At 34.7% G+C, this 17,620-nt stretch overlaps 1 protein-coding gene across 1 annotated transcript in view; it reads right to left on the reverse strand.

Moving 5' to 3' along the window:
* Positions 1-326: 326 nt before the first annotated feature.
* The window catches only part of LOC148957980 (basement membrane-specific heparan sulfate proteoglycan core protein-like), a 91,839-nt gene continuing 74,545 nt past the window's right edge, over positions 327-17,620 (reverse strand). Inside the window, exons 25-33 of the mRNA XM_089113958.1 lie at positions 11,865-12,134; positions 8,835-9,436; positions 7,491-7,674; positions 6,436-6,505; positions 5,772-5,847; positions 4,064-4,137; positions 3,594-3,677; positions 1,506-1,609; positions 327-660 (exon numbers count right to left, since the gene is read on the reverse strand). Coding sequence (XP_088970084.1) covers positions 503-660; positions 1,506-1,609; positions 3,594-3,677; positions 4,064-4,137; positions 5,772-5,847; positions 6,436-6,505; positions 7,491-7,674; positions 8,835-9,436; positions 11,865-12,134 — 1,622 coding nt within the window. The 3' untranslated portion in view covers positions 327-502. The remainder of the gene's footprint in view (positions 661-1,505; positions 1,610-3,593; positions 3,678-4,063; positions 4,138-5,771; positions 5,848-6,435; positions 6,506-7,490; positions 7,675-8,834; positions 9,437-11,864; positions 12,135-17,620) is intronic.

Here is a 17,620-nt window from a genome sequence, read left to right on the forward strand (position 1 = left end):
CAAAATAACGAACTATGTTGTCGATATTTCGAAAATTGCGTGTTGACTTAGTCATGGGCGATGCTTAAAACCACGTTAATGATATATCACAGCCACACCCAAACTCAAGATGAAATACCCTAACATGTGCCCTATAAAGGAATTTTCAAAATATGCCATGTCCTTTTGCGATTCTTCTTTTTTGCAGACTTTCTAGCAAAAATGTTAGTATCTTTAAAAACAATGAATGTAAAACTGGGAAATTCAATTTTTCTCATCAACAAAGGTTCAAAACGCAATCTTCCTATGAAGCTTTTAGCATTTACAACAGAACACGTGGGACAAGATCACGGGCTTGAAATATTTTCATGCTAGCTGAAAAACATTCCAGCGTAAACAAAATACATGATAGATTAGAGAAGATACTGTGTAACAAATGTGCAGTACAAAATTAGAACTGGTAAAAAGTACATTAAAACAGCAGATAAGTAGAAAACATATTTGCAGTAAAGAATTCGCTGTGTTAAATGCTGTTTTCTGTGCATGGGTGAACACTGCGCCCATCTTCGGCCATATCCTGAAGCAAGATGGCTTTGTCTTCTACACGAACATTAGCAATGCATCCAGTGTATGAGTTCTTATATTTTTGGCCAGTCAACGCAGCGACGTCTTTACCACCACCTAAATGGAAGAAGTATTTATATTAAATTTATTTAAACAAACCTTTTATTACCTTACTTGTCAAAGCACCGTTCCACTGAATTTCATACACTGGATTTCATTCACTGGATAGCCCCAAATGCTCTATCGAGTCACACGCTGCCTTTTACGATGTTTTCAAATCAGCTAATAAGACTCCACAAAAACTAAACACCTCATTCCCCACTCTCTCAAATTAAAGAACTGTTTAAAAAACGTCTTCTGGCCTCCTTATGAGAGCCTCTTTTCAAAAAGGGATTCAAAACGTTGCCAGCCTCTTTTAGAAACTTTCACTTACTCGGCTTTCTCTCCCTTCTTTTGCAGTGTCACCATTTTTTACAGTGCTTCAATCTTATTTTGTTGATCACAATTCTCGCTAAAAAGAAGTGACGGTAGCAGTTAGCCAAATCTCAATCATTTGAAACTGTCCCTTTCCTCTTTTTTTTCAAAACCTGCGTCCCGTCTTTGCAGGATTTGACATTTCAGCAGATAATTTCATTATGATAATGTCCCTTATTCACTTAACTCTTTTTTCTGAATTTTTCTAGCACCAGCCCGTGGTAATTAACATATATCTTTACTTTAATTTTTTTAAAACGACCCTTTCAATGAAAAACCAACTGGATTAGCAAAACATTCAATAAAATCTACAAAGTCTATGAACAATACATGAACGAGAAGTTGAGGTAAATGGATTTAGCGAAAAGAGCACCCTACAATTTGTTGAAAATTTACTTAACGACAGTTTTTAAACATAGTAATGCCTGCCTACTACGACGAAGGACTTTAAAATTTCCGGGAAATGATTTTATTCGTTTACTGCTTACCAAAGAACATCGGTGCTTCTATATCCAGATTGGTGTTGATTCCACGTGACTTAGTATGTGCCATATGTTTTCCATCGATGAAAAGAGTTGCATTTCTAGCAGACCTAAGAAGAGACGATATTTACTTTACAAAAATTTTGAGCCTGTTGCTTTCATAACTTAGGGGCCATGGAGCTGAGGGCTGCAGCCCTATGAGCTAGAGCTGAAAAGATTGTCAAAATTGACATCAGCCCCAAGTTCATGCAACTCGCTACCCTGGGCATTATTTTTTAATTTTAATTTTTGCGGCTCTGGTACCCAGGGTAGCAACTCGCATGTCTATGGATAGGTTCCAGTTTAAAACTCAACATGTACAAACAGCATAAGTCCTAAGCATGCAAGTCATCCCTCTCGACGTGAATGAAGAAACGAACGGAGAAGGTGCATTTTGACAAGCATTTGATTTCAAACGATTGCTTCCTTTTTATTTATATTGTTTTGTCGTTTTTAAGCTTATATAAGAATTTTATTGTATTGAAAGTTTGCTTCTTTGCATAATTACGTTATTAGGTTTGGAGCAAACCGTCTCGTTGACTTCACTGATGAGAGACAAAAATTTTAAAGAAGGTTTTTTGAAAGATTATTCGTGATAATTTATACGAATGGATAAAGCATGGGTGGTCTAAAGAAATCGATTTATAAGCTTGATGTTTAGTTTTGATCTTGATTAAACTGAAGAACTGAGTTAGAAAAACTAAACATAGAAGCATGCTAAAGTCACTCGTAAGAACTTGGTTGTAACTGTTTGTTCAGCATGTATGGTACCAAACAGGTAATTATGGTACCAACTTTAGTCAACTGGATTATTTCTGCGAGCAACCTCGGTGTTTTGATTTTGGTCAGTCAATTAAGAACCTGATTATATTTGAAATGCATATTATGTATGAGAACAGGAGAGTAATGTATGTTATTCTGACAAACAAAATCAATTAAAAGCCGTAAGTCAGGTAAATTCGCTTGGATATCTGGTGAAAGCAAAACGCTTAAAATAAATCAAATGTTTCTGCAAATAGCAATCAATCAACTGTCTGTTCTTTGTCATTTTGTGCCACCAGGGTTTTTAGATTTGGGATGTGGCAGACATCTAAAACTGGAATAGGTTAGAAAATCCACGAAAATCATTAATCAAACTAAATGCGCCAGACTGGATAAGCAGCATTACATTAGTTGACCAGTTCCTGGAGCCAAGAAAAACGTCCGAGAGAAAATGCTCACCTTGGAATAAAGACGCAATGCACTCTACATGTAGCTGTAGAGTGTTTATTTTGAGCTCGCTGGGTTTCAAGTTGAAGTTGTACCAGTGGCTTTAAATTAATAGCCCCCCTCGTGGGCGTAGCCTTAGCTAAAGGTTTAGGGGGGGGGGGGGGGTTCATTTAGATAAAGCTTCTCGAATAGCGTCTGAAATGCAATAAAGTTCCAGATAGGTAGGGGGAGGGAGGGGGGGGGGGGCAATGGCCTTCTCGGCCATTTTGTCTTCAACAACTATGGCATTTTTCTTCAGCGCAACCACTGCAGTCATCATAAGAACTGCAGACAAGAAAACTAGTGATTTAGAAATGACTTTTTGTACTGCACTAACAAACATTGCTAATTTGCCACTTGCCACTATAATGGATGTTTTAGGTTCACATTGTACGGTCACTTCAAAACTTTTTTAGAGAAGCAAAGTATTTAAAAGCAGAAATAAAAAATATGTTGTTTTGCTTCCATTTTCCTAAAAGACTATATTCCAATGCATACATGGAGTGGTAGGAAGTTGAAAGAAATGCAAGGATGCAGAAAAGGCTCTGTTAACAATCTTCAAAATCGAAACCTTTATCAGTCCTCTAAAATCATATAGGCTTTTAAAACGGTTTTAAAGTTTATTACTCATCACTGTTCCCATGCTATTATCCTAACCTTCAAAAGGCAAACTTCATTACAAATTGGGCTCTTTACATATGCCAGTTTGTAAAAGACAAATTTTATGCTTTGCTGAGAAAAAATATTGAATTTTTCTTTAGTCAGTTATAGACGAAAAACATATTTTAACTCATTTCTAATGCTTACCTAGAGATTTTGACTGTATGCCAGCTATTATCATTCAATGGTGTCTTTGTCAGTATCACGGCTAATCCACTTCCAAGCTCGTAGCTAAAAAAAAGAAATATTCTGTTGATCAACTCCATCTTATAGTAACAAAACCGCCAGGGACGCTGGGGTGCAGCCACATCCCAGGCCCATCCCTTCCATTTGCATCAATAGTCGCTTTATTCCATGCTAAAGTTTATCAATCACCCTTTAACATTAACAGAAGAATCGCTTGGAAAGTGACACCAAGTATTTCTGCCAAAGTGACTGCAATTTGCGAAATTCCAGACAATGCAAGAAATTGTGGGAATATTTTCTATCCGTCTTGTTTATTTCTAATTTATGCATTTCAAGATGGGTTTTTAAGTCTGTTGGTCTTTAAAAATGAAGATAAAATGGAAATAAATTATGAGAAAATGATTATAAATTAAAAATGTTTCTATGAGAACCTGACTTCAAGGAATCCACTTTTCAATCCAATACTTAAAAAATCTGGGCTCTTCCCATTTGAAGCATCATTTTGCTGAAATATGAATTAGCAAAAAGACGTTAAAATAAAAGTGGAGATGCTAGTGAAAAATTAAATATAATTAACTTTCATTGGACAGAACGTTACTGAATTTCCTTATAACGAGTGTCAAATCAATGGTTTTTCCTTCCACTATTCCGACAACCAGGTAAAAATATATCATGGTGGATTTTGCCCAGGGTCTTGTCTAGAATTTATTCGAATTTTTGAGTGGTTTCACACGAAGTTATTAGGACAAGCATTTTCAACTTGCAATAAATTAAGACGGGCTACATGCGATCAAGTTTAAAATCTAGAAGCATCAGAGAGCCTTTATTGTTCTTTTTTCGTCAAATCCTTCCAGAAAAGAAGTTGTTTAACTTTATGCTAATAAGTCGTCTGGATTTAACTTTACAGTGAGCTAAATGATGGGATCATAGGATGCAAATATAGAATTAAGTCATTGCAATGTAGTTAAACTGAGGGCTTTCTTGTCGTACAAAATAGTAGTCAAACATTCATAAAGAAACAGCAAAGCATTTTTTAATATAATTTGCAACCAGCCATTAGCACCTGCCGATATCATAAAATAATTTACGTAAATCTTAACTACATTGATTCAATTAGTTCGAGTTTACATCTCTTCTGATGAATTTTTCCATTTTGAACAGAGCTTTTAATTGAAACACCATAATATATGTAAGCTCGTAATAATATTCCATGGTGATTTCAAATCGTATAGACTCCACTGTTAATTAGCACTGGCAAAAGATTTCATTTAAAGAATTAAAGCTTCTCTAGCAATTATGAAAACATTTAGAACTGTAATTAGTAGATTAGAGTTTCTCTTTGATGTAGACACGTCACAGCTGGACATTGAATGACTGCCTACCTAAATTATACAACGCTAATGAAACAGTTGGCCAAAAAAAGTCCAATTATTTTTTATAGTAATAAAATGACGGACGTTTTAGAGATAATTGTCTGATTTTATAGAGATGAGAAGGATGGCAAAAATCTATCTTCTCTAAACGTTTTGCGAAATCATTGTTCTTTACTTTTAAGCTCGAGGTCCTGAAATTTCTAATCTCTCTTCAACTCAAAGAGAAATTCTTACTCGATATGATCTCTATGCTTTCAGTTAAAAGTTATTAGCAAGTCTGCATTTTCAAAAAATTTTTTACTTAGGAGCAATACCAGTATTAGTAGTCCACAGCAATATCATTTGTTTATATCAGAGCTACTTGAAGATTGTAGCAGTATCGCATCTTTATTACTGACCAATAAGTAGTTCGTAGCAATATCAACTTTTTACTACAGAACACCATTCAATAGTCTCACACAAAAATATGTAGGGGGTAGTATGGATGGGTGGTTAAGTAGATCATTAAGAAAGAAAATTTTTTAGAGGACCAAGGACAGAGGCCTGTGGAGCTGCACAGGTAACATATAGAACGTTGAAGTAGACATATGTCAAGAAACCTACTGTTTTTTAACTAAAATATAATATTGAATCTCCGTAGACAATTCAACAGCTTCCATGATGCTAAAACTTCAGATAGGGATATCGTAGTTAAATTGATATACCGAACATTTAGAACTGATTGACTTTTCTCTTATTGTGATATTTTGTTTAGATTAATGGTTACCTCTCCAAACCAGAATAACAGTCCATTGTCACCCTTTGTTCTGATATCGAACTGCAATGATGTCAGCTCAATGGTTCTAGAATATAGAGTTCAAATGGTACAAGCTTTAGCTCGATAATAGCAGGATGTTTTATATTGCAATTTGAGGGAAATACCCTTTTTTAACGCTTTTCAAGTAAATATTAGGATATGTTATACAACATCATACAGGTTTCCTACACCAAAAACCATTCTTCAGTTGGAAAAGAAATCTTGAAAAGTAAGGTGCCTGGAAATCTATGGTAGTAAGTTGATAGTAATATCATATTGTGAGAGAATATTTGAACCACACTAAGATTATACCAGTGGGCGTAAGAATTAGAAATACGTGACTCTAGACAAGGATAAAAATCAATCAAAAAGGATTTAACATCGAACAACTATTTTGAAAACTGTTAACATAGCTTAGTTTTTGCTTCCTGTTAAATGCAAATAACAAGACATAGGAATCACCAACTTTAATCGTTTGAAGAAGCAGGGTCAGGGCACCAAGAGTGAGGACTCCGTAATCAGCTAGAAGTAGCCAAAAACCTGTTTTTGGTCACATATATATACATTGGAAACAAATGATAATAAAAGACATTTAAGAAGGAAAAAAATCTAGAAAATACAACATACAACATACCTTAAAATGTGGCGTGGAAATTTCAGATACCCATCACCCTTAAAAAGAGCTTCATTTCCAATCTTAATGGCTGAATAAAGAGATGAAGGAAAGCTATTTTCAGTGGTAAAATAAAGTTAGCATTTTTCATATTTCATGCATCAGTGGCTGTACAGGTAAAAGACTTCGGTTCTCGCTTTTCTATCAATTATCATAAAATACAGTAGTTTTCCTTCGAATACAATAATGCAAAAGAACAGCTATTTCACCCGTGAAAAATTGACATTTTCTATCTGCTTGGTTGAAAAGAATGCTAAATTCATGATTTCCGAACCACAAGCTAGGCATTGTAAGCATTCATCAGCAATCCATAACGGAATATTCTACAGAAACGAATTGAAAAACCGAAGTAAATTTTTTCAATTGAAAATAAAAGCAAGTAGCAATGAGTAAAAAAATATTTTCGGCTTTATATATCGAGGTGCTTTGAATAGAATCTTGAATTTTTCATTGTATAAGATGCTCCCTGCCCTCCCCCACCCCTGTGGCTGGAATTTGACACCCACCTCAAATCAAATTTGAGTAGTTTAAAACTTTACTAAGCCCCCTTTCTAAGGCTTTTTCAAAAACCATACAGTGAGGGGCTTAAAAGTGAGGTTGACTTCATAGAGAGGAGGCTTATAAATGCTCCTTAGGATTTATGCCACTGATCCAAAGTATTTAGAAGGCGCACAAAAGGTTCACTCTTCAAATGAATACCAAAAAGGCATTGTAATTTATGAATTAGGAAAATAGCCGACGCACTGAAATAGCATATGAGGCTCAATGATAACGCAGTTAAGAACACAAATTAAGAATTATACTTCCCAAATATTATAGTATATATCACTGGGAAAGCTAAATAGAAATGAGGGGCTTGTTTATTTCTATTTCCAAGCAATAGGCTTATTAGAAAATGGGGGCTTATTTTTTCTGCTTCAAAATGGGAGGTTCGTCAGGAGAGAAGGGCTTAAGAGGAAAGGGGGCTTAATACAGAGTTTACAGTATAGTGTAAGCTATAAATATCTATCGGTTACCTTTCTCGCAACCTTTTCCCGTAAAACCAAGCTTGCATTGGCAAGTGGGACTGCCATTCATACGAATACAGGAAGCACCATTTTTGCAGCCATCTACTTTTCCACAACGCTTTGTAAACGATTCACAGTGTTTGCCATAAAAACCAGCTGGGCAAACACATTTGTATGTGGCGGCACTCACAACCTGTAGACGGAGTGCTTTAGATTCAAATTTATCTCTTTTAGAAAATTTACTATGTTCCGTCTAGCATAGTCTTTGAAAGAGCAAGAGCTGAGCAGAGAATTTTCGACTCATATTCGATTATACTAAGAAATTGCTTTCAACTTATTTTTTGACGAGGCTATGGCTACAATGCTTGCCAAAAGTGCTTGGAACACCCAGCAATTGGCGTTGGGTTCCCAATATTTTTATCTTTTTACCCGAGTTCTGCTATTCCCGCCCATTTACCCCTGAACAATGTCGATGCATAAAAAATTACAAGTCAAAAGAAAAAAGTACTCCCTAATCTCGTTCTTTCTTTTATCGTAAACCAACATTGTTCAAAAAGGAAGAGGGAGATGACTGAATTTGACCTTGAAAACTGACATTACAGGGCCTTGGCCCCCCCCCCACTTTTTTGCAGAACAATAGAGTTTTTTTCAAAAATCCTTTTTATGGGTTTTAAATTTTCCCTTGCCCCCCCCCCCACTTTTCAACCTTTGTCGGAGCCCATGCATTAGTGTTCCAAAACCTTCTAGGTATTTTAGCCATTTGCATATCTAATGGGAGCTAAATATCAACATTGAAATGCTGTTTTTTTCAATACAAACTAACAGATACCTAACGGTTGTATCTTTGTACCATGTTTAAAGGAGATTGGGGTTCTTCAAGTATCCAAACTACCCAAAAAATATTCTAATATTGTGAAATGAATAACAAAAAAACATTTGCAATCCATTAGGTTTGCTTTTAAATTTATGTTAAAATATTAGCATTGAAATATTCACTCGTTAGATATAACTCAAGTAAAAAGATTAAAGATAGACTGCAAGCATAAAGACTGCAAAAATTGATAGCTAGAGCCCACGCTCAAAGACATCAACCATAAAAGTAGGTTCTACCAACCATAAAAAATAGGGACTTAGTTGGAGCCGTCAAATAATCTGAGGATTATCTTGTAAAGAAATTGAGAGTAGGACCTCTGTTGAACGAGGATCGGGGAAAGTACGATGTTAATTTGTCTCGATAGTATTTCTCAAAGTTAATATTACCGAATATTTAATTTTTGAAATATTCTGCCATACAAAATATTTATCCACGTGCATGATGACACATACTAGAAATGACAAAAAGGTGCTATTTACCTTGCATTGTGCATCGTTTCTGCAATGCGACGGGGTGCACGGTGTCAAGGTCCCAAGACAGTCCATTACCTCATGATTTGAGATAAATTCAGTCACCAAGTCAATTTTCCTGTCATTGATATGAAGATCTTGAATGCATCCATCGAAACCTTGATAAGGAAGCCCTGTCTTGTTGAACGTGTATCTCTCACTTGCATTTAATCCTCCTACAAACAGCAATGGTCCAAGATTCAATGCAATGGAGTAACCAGGTGATGAGCCTTTGACAGCCGTCATTCCATTGACTGCAATGGATCCATATCTTTGGTACCGTTCAATTTCTATGGTGTTCCAATTGTTTAGCGACACTACCTCATGGTGCCTGATGACGGCTGCACCAGATCCACTGTTGAATTCAAACTGTACATAGCCATTGATAAGACGAATCAAAACGTAATCGTTTTCTGATTTCAAAGGGGCAAGGCCGCCATTAAAAAGCAGCAAGCCATCTCTCAATCTTGGCCTAAATTTGATGAAAATATGCAAGTCCTCCCAGGCTCCTTTTATACCAGGAAACGTCATAAAAGAATGATTTGTGAATGATGGCGATCTTATCGAGGCTCCTGCAAGTTAGTAAAACTTCACAACAAAAAGGCAGAAAATCTCGATAAAAAAAGTATGACCAAAATGGTTGAAGTGGAGAAAAAATCCAGAAAATGCATCTTCTAAGTCATAAACAAGTCACTTCAATAGTTAAACTGAAAATGTATACTTGATTGTAAAACTTTAAATGGAACAGGTCTTAAAATGCCCTTGGTAAACTTCTCATCGAATGAGCATTAAAAACTTCTCATATTAAATTTCGATCATTAGGAAATATGTCTGAAGAACCAAACTGAAATTTTTAAGGAATTAGTGAATAGCTGCCCTCATAAATATCATAGTATCGATGATAAATTCAGGCTAAAGTTTGCTATTTGGGTGCCAGTGCCCACCTGGAATGCTCATCTGTATTGAATACGACATTTGAACAACTTCCTTAGGCCCATTTAGTACGGACATGAATCTAGATTGACTCAGCCCTACTTTATATTGGAACCATAGCTTTTAGAACCCTAAAAGTCTTAGTGCTGAATAAATTCAGTAATGCCAGACTGCTTCTGTTTCTGTGTTTATGAATTTTTAAAGACACTTATTTGATTGCAAAATGCAAAATAGATGGATTTTGGCTTTGGAGTTCTAAATCACGATAATAACGGCCTAATTCGCCTGCTATAACAAATCGATCAGTCATAATTTAGCACCTGGCTCCAGTTATAAATTAGCGATTATCGTACATTTAAAGCTTAGAACAGAATTAGCTTTGTCTTTACAGAAAGTGGGAGGGCTTATACTAAAGAATTTTGTAGAATATTTCAGCACTGTGCACTGTAAACGCCTTATGAATTAATGCTTCTTGAGCTTTGAGATTTCTCAGCTGAAAAGCTGACATGTTTTCGATGGCAGCTAGGAACATTAAATTTGAGATCGAAGCTCAAAACATTTTACAAAGTTTGAGCCAAACTTAACATTTTACACGATGTAGACCTAGCTACTTAGGCTTAGATAAATGAGATGCACAGTGATAAATGATTTCCAATGTATTTATTTGTAAAATACAGTTGATATCTTGGAAAGCATCTGATAAAGTTTTGGCAATAACTCATTAAAAGTTTTTTAGGTAAGAAAAAGTGAAAATTTTCCTCAGAATTGAAAAACTTTTCTCATATGTTTGAAGCTGTCCCCAAAAGATTAACACTTTTCGCAAAGTTTAAAATATATCATCAAAAGTTTGAAAATTTCCAAAAAACACAGTTTCAGATGCTCCACCAACACCAGACAATTCAGATGAAGGAGATGATGTACCAAACGATACTTTTTGTACCAATAAGATGAGACAAATACATAATCTGCCAAGGCAAAAGGTTCAAACTCTTAATGGATTAATTTTCCTTTGAGTGACACGTACACCATGACGCAAAACCTTGCGGTTGATTAAAACAAAACATATCGCTAGATATAACCTTATCACAAGACACAGTTGTTTATGGCAACAGTATCTTCTCGTAAAGTATCTTTTATAATAAAAATAACGACAACAAAAGGTTGTACTGATCAAGCCTGACAAAAATAAAGATTTGCGCAAATTTAAACTTCATTTAACAACTACAACAACACCAAGTGGCGGAATCTCTATTGCGACAATAAAGAATTTGAAGTCGGACGTCATGATAAAATCTATAAAGAGATTTGACCTTTGCCCACATAACCTTGGAACACCTCTCAATTAGCAAATTAGTAAAATCTTTCATAAATCTAAATATATTCAGTGATCTTGCAAAGCTGTAACCTTAAGAAAACTTGAGATATCCATGCAAATGTTTTGTTCAGATAAGCAAGTATATATTTGAAAGTAAAGAAAAACTAAACCATATTGAATTGACGAAACAAACAAGATCAAAAAGCTTTTGGCAATTGATCTAGGACACGACTTGCAACCACACCGAGTTTGGTTGGCCTAAGCCACGTGGAGCTGGTTAGGGCAAAGTCTATTTTTGGCATGAATGGCTTGAAATATATTGGGTGGCCTTTTTAGTCACTGATATCTAAATAGCTTGTAGACTAGCCTTGTTAATTTTTTGCCGAAGGGAGGTTTTACCATTGCTCGATACTGGGAATGCTTACTCTTGTCAATACTTGATAATTGTTGTTATAACTCATTTTGATTTGCTGCATCTTGAAATTATATGGCTTTTATTTTTTGATGCAATTTGTTCAAATTTCATTTAGGATATATTTTCAATTCTTGAAAGTCAGAAGTATTCAAAGCTTGAAAAAAATTTATTTCAGAAAATGTTTAATTACTATTAAGAAAATGTTCAATTTATTACTGGGAAAATTACTTTGCAAACATGAATGTAAGGAGGTCAATTATCACACGAGCTATTATAATACATCTGTACTAATTTTCTGCCGGTAGCAATATCTTTTCTATATATTAATAGTACTTACCGTATTGACAGCGTTCTCCGTACGACCCAATAGGGCATTTGCAGCGGAACTCTGAATTTTCTGTGTCAGAACATACTCCATTTGGACCACATGCCCCTGGAAAACATCGTGCAACCCTGGCTTGGCAGTCACTACCAGTAAACCCTGGCTGGCAATCACATTTATACCCAAACCTACTTGAGGCTGCAAGGCATGTACCTCCGTTTTTACACGGCTGTGTTAAGCAAATGTTGCATTCGGTAACACCAACCATCATCAAGGAATCTTCTCCTGCAACATAGATTTTGTGTTGTCAAGTGAGGTTACTAGTAAGGAAAAATACGATTTTAGATAAACATCGATCAACGGAAGAGTAAAAGATAACATCATAGTCGAAAAAGCAGTCAAGTTGAGTGAATATACATTTGATATTGCTGATAAATGCTAAGCTTTAATTTGCTAAATTTTGTAATAACAGTAAAATTCTTGTAAGTTGTCAAAAGCAATATCTATTCGTTAACTGCTTACAAGGGAACATTACGGACAGCTTCTCATAGCAGACACTTCAAAACAATAAACAAACATCTTTATATCAAAAGGCTTCTAATTTACGGTCACAAGCTTAAAAAATATTCCGGAAAATAGGCAGCCTGTTTGGTTCAAAGAATATGGAAGTCATTCAGTAGACTTTTGAAATTTAAAGCAACACTAAATGTAAATGCAAAAAATGGTGATGCTGAAAAGAGATGAAATGAACCAAAAAATTTGCGCATGACCAGAATCCAATATGAGCAATGATCTGAAATAATTTGATGACGAGTGCAGGGCGTTGTGCCTGCGGAGGGCAGGGGGCACACGCCCCACAGCATCGACCATTCGAAAAATTTTCGGAAATTTTGTTTACGTGTAGCTGAAGGATATTGTCTGTTCATAGAAACTATAAAAGTTCTGAGAAGCTAGTCAGCTTGAGAAGGAGATTGGTAAAAAAATATATAGACAGGGAAAGTTTTCTGACAAAAATCAAACTCGCGGTAATTTAATTTACGTTCTGTCTATTCAAATCTGTTCACTTTGTACAAGATAATTGCAACCTTGCCAATTGCCTCCATCAAATATAAGTACACCTTTTCAAGGCTTAACTTCGCAAAGTATGCGAACAAACTGCAATTAACAACGAGCAAAGAGAGGTTAATCTTTATGATTAATTAAATAAAGTTCGAATACTGATATTGCCTTTTCTTTGACTAAATCGTTGAAACCAGTAATAGAGTTCTAAATTGTGACGTCACCAAAAACCTATTTTTAGAACTTTTGAACTTTTAACCACATAATATATAAGATCTTTTAACCACACAAATACTTCCAAATATGCAAAATTATTCAAATGTGTCTAGAATCAGTTGAGATATTGCCAATAAAAGATTTGAAGTTTGCTAACGAATCACTGTTATCTTGGCTTTGTTCATTAAGTTATGAACCGAGACCAAAATACAGAGGTTTGATGGGGAAAGAGCCAATACATATGTGGCCATATCTCAGCCAATTTGTAACACATTTGATTGATTTTGCATATTTAATGGAATTTCATGATTTCCTTCAGGCTATGGGATCCAAATTCAAAAATTCGAAAAATATATTTTTGTGAAGTCATCACTTTAGAACTCTATTGAACGAAAGTGTGAGTAAAACTCTGGAAAAGATACGTATTGTTTTCAACGTTTTACGGACGTACCATCCTACATTCTTGCTCTCTCAAACTTCCTTATCATCTGCATAAAAAGCTCAACAAATAGAAAAGATCAAGTGATCTAGCGTTATTTTATTTTGTTTCCTTAAAGTTAACATGTAATAACGTTTGATATCAACGACCTAAAAATTGATGAAGATAGTCAGGTACTGCAAAAATAATCTATAGCAAAAGGAAATAAAAAGAAATGTTGTATTTCACAGATATCTAATTACTTTGATACTAAGGATGCAAACTAACGTACTTAACAATATTTGTGATATTGTCAACTTTTGAGGTAAAAAACCTCCGTCTAGACGTCAGAAAAACAGGTCTATGGAAAATCGAATTATTAATTTGCACTTCATAGTCTCTTCATCCTCTGATTTTGTTTGAAAGTGGTATATAATGTCCCTACAGATCACGTTGTAGCATTGATATTGATGGACTGAATTCAGTAAATTTTGTCTTAATTGCATCTAACAACTGGCAGACGGGGCCCAATGTCCATCGACCATTGATTTAAAAATTCACAGCTTTGTAAAACTCTTCATCAAGAAGCACCAGCCCAAAACATCCTTTTAATTGCGTCTTTAAATGATATATTTTCACTTATTTCCTGACTCAAAATTGCTTACAATATCTAAGGTTACAGCTCTCAAAGTTGCACAGGTGTAAATCCTGATTTTGTGATAAAACATGTTACATTATCAAGATATTTTATTCTGAACTTTTTCTGGTGGCTAGATATCACATAACCCTGAGAGTGACCTTAACAATTGGCATGCGGAGAGACAGGTACCAGCGTTCCCTAGTTAGTAAATTTTTAACCAAAGTTTCGAAAAGCTTTTCATAAGTGTTCTAGCACCACCTCTGTGTCATAGGTAAATCAAGAGAACCAAAAGTACCATAATAAAATGAAATTGCGACTGTAAACTTTCAATGCAATTTATGTTCATCAATAATAAGTAAGCGTGAGAGGGAATACTTTTGGTTCATCAAGGAAGTCAAAAGAGAATGTATTTAACTGAAGTTGCTTATAACTTTTTAAACGTGTTGTCAAATTGCTCAACATTTATCCGTCCCCAGCCCTAGTTGCCTATGAAACGTCTGTCAATCAACAACTGGCCAATCAGTGTGCTTGATGCTATTTTTGTGCTTAATGATTGGTTAATATTGATTTGCAATGGCTGAAGCCACTTCAGTATCTGTCGATTGCCTTTAAATGGTGTCTTATAGTGTGAAATGTTACTCAGCTTGCAAAGTGTATTTGGGAGAGCAACAGAATTGCCACAAGTCCACACTTCCTGCAAAATTTCCCAAATTCTTGTAACAATAGCAATCTTCTGGTTGTCACTTTCTATTCACGATCGCTGTGCGCATTTTCGTTGCTTAATAACAATGCCAAATATTGGATGTGATTTTCCTTGCTTATAAATTTCTGTGAATTATCACTTGGATGCGAAATAATGCCCATTTTAGGTTGCAAAATAATTAACAACTTTTAAATCTTTTTCTTGGGTGTTTGTTTGGGAGGGGGGGGTTACCTTAGAGAAACTTTAATTTAAATATCTGCTCCCTTGCTTCTTCGTGAAATTTATATTCTGCTATAACCGACTTTTTTAATTATTTCTCATCTGCCTTTATATCTTAAAACATTCAAAGGAGGGTTACCAAATCCTGCCAGAAAGTATTTTAAAAAACTTTGTTACAAATCTGGGTGGGTTTGAAGGAACTCATAGATATCCGAACCAGAGTACTTTGAAATATGTTTCATAATCAAGCCCGTGGCGACGCCTATAAAATTATGGAGAAACTTATTTCTAGTGTGAATTCTGAATATTTATATAAAGCGCTTTCTCCATTTTTAAGATATTCTTGATGAGTGTTTAACAGGATCTGCATAGATTAAGGATGGACCGAAAATTACAATGGCTCACATTATCTAAACAAATTGACGACCGGACATCCAATAGAACGGTGATGGCTAGAAACACTGTTAAACAATTCTTAATCTAATAACAGACATAGTGATCTATGCATTTATGTCGTATTTTGGTAGTTAGATCGCAAATGTTCTTAATCTGGTGACAAAGGGTCATCAGAATCGATTCAGATCAATATAGCAACATTGCGTGTTAATTAAAATCATGTTAGTTTTTGAAAAGGCTTAATGTGATCAAAACCAGAATGACTCCTTGTGCGTTTGGTCTGAGACCATTCACGCGCTGTTGATATTAAAATCCCATTCATTGTACAGAATAGGAACAAGTTAATGAAAAGTAAGAATATTAACTGCTTAATAAAGGATAAGTGTAAATATTTACATAGAAACAGAAGCAAGGTCGTGTTTCTTCTGATTCTGAAAGCGTTTGGGATAATTTGTTTTCCATTAATCGTTTCTACACTATTGTGCAATCTAAGAAGGAAATCGAGTCTCTGTTTAAGGAAGGCATATCATAACAAATAAGGGTCTCTCTGCTAAGGACATTTATGACACAATTAAGGATTAATTATTGCTAAAAGCAAGCTTTTAATCAAAAGTTCATATCAGTAACAATCGTTTGTAGGACGGAATCGTGTGTGAATTGGAACAAATAAAAAGATGCCTTTCAATTTTATCTATAGTAGTTTCGCTTTGAAAAGATGCTGTCCCCTTATTTCCATATATTCTTTCTTTCGATTATACACAAAGACAGGTATCTGATTGTATTCAGAGTTGCATTAAATATAAATTATTGAAGCATTAAATAACGCAAACCACTTTAGAACTACTTAGTACTGCAATACTGTTTGCATTGACAAAAATTGAAACAAATTGCTCTGCAGCAAAAGAAAGCAATTGTTTGTATGACAATCACACTGCACCTATCTATTGCAGCACAAATTTGTGGTCTTTAAACGTCGTTATGAGTTAATGGTCTAAGATAAGTCAACAAGATGGTTTTATCTAAAAGCACTTTGACTACCTGATTCTTACACTGACAAGAAACAGGTTCCATTCTGTGTATGAATTCTATCATAATCATTATTTTACTTACCCAAAAACATCCTGATGATCGCCTTAAATGTGAAACTCGAAGAAGCAACTTAGAACAATCCTGTTCTTTACACCAAATAACTTTGAATTTAAAGTATAATTGTATATATCAAGAAAGAAAGAAGTATATTAACATATCGTTGTCAAGTCAATGATAAAAAGTGAAAAGTCAAAAGGTCAATGACTTGATAACGAGCTAAGCTCAAATGACATTAATACAACTCACTCTTTCTTCTTAGAAGCAATTTAAATTAACTTCGAAGTTATATAAAAATTACATATTGCCTCAACAAAGGAAATAACATTGTTGAAAGAATTTTTGTAATCATCTATAGCTTCATTTTATGATTTTTTGTCATATTTTGACGCAGAAAAGACATTATGATAAGATATTTAATATGTATGGCTATTGCCTGTCTGTTGCTTCTAATTAAATTTCAAGAAAAAACGCACAATATACATTATGCTAATAGGATTGTCAGCTTTTTCATCCGCTAGACCACCGCACTATTCCAAAAAACACAATTCCACATTGATTCATAATATGGAAACAGAAATTTCATCAATTTTTTTCATAATTTATGTCTCGCATTATATGACCAATAATATGAATTTTGAAGGCTATTTAAACTGTATATTGAGAACAGAAAACAATAAGTAAAGATATTCTTTAAGGAAAATTAACAACTCAATGCAGGAGCCATAAATCTTTAATTGTCCTCTCAACTATCGTTTGTTTTTCTTTTAGCTTTTTATCCTACTTACCAATGTATTGTAGAAAACAATATAATCTTCAACACTCTGTTACTGCCAGCAGTTTTGCAGTTATATTTTTGCTATTTGTAAAGTGATCAGAGTTGCCAGATAGGATTTACAAAAGAAGGCCAAAGGGACGACCAACTCAGGCCAAACTGCGCATAAAAAGCAAAAAAACTGTTGCAAAAGTACACTGCGCAAGCACATGTTTCCACACAAGAGCCTTTTGAATGCTTTCCCAAACTCTGACAAAAA

Source organism: Rhopilema esculentum, chromosome 19, assembly GCF_057945365.1.
Source record: "Rhopilema esculentum isolate cy_ngs chromosome 19, ASM5794536v1, whole genome shotgun sequence".
Classification (NCBI taxonomy): domain Eukaryota; kingdom Metazoa; phylum Cnidaria; class Scyphozoa; order Rhizostomeae; family Rhizostomatidae; genus Rhopilema; species Rhopilema esculentum.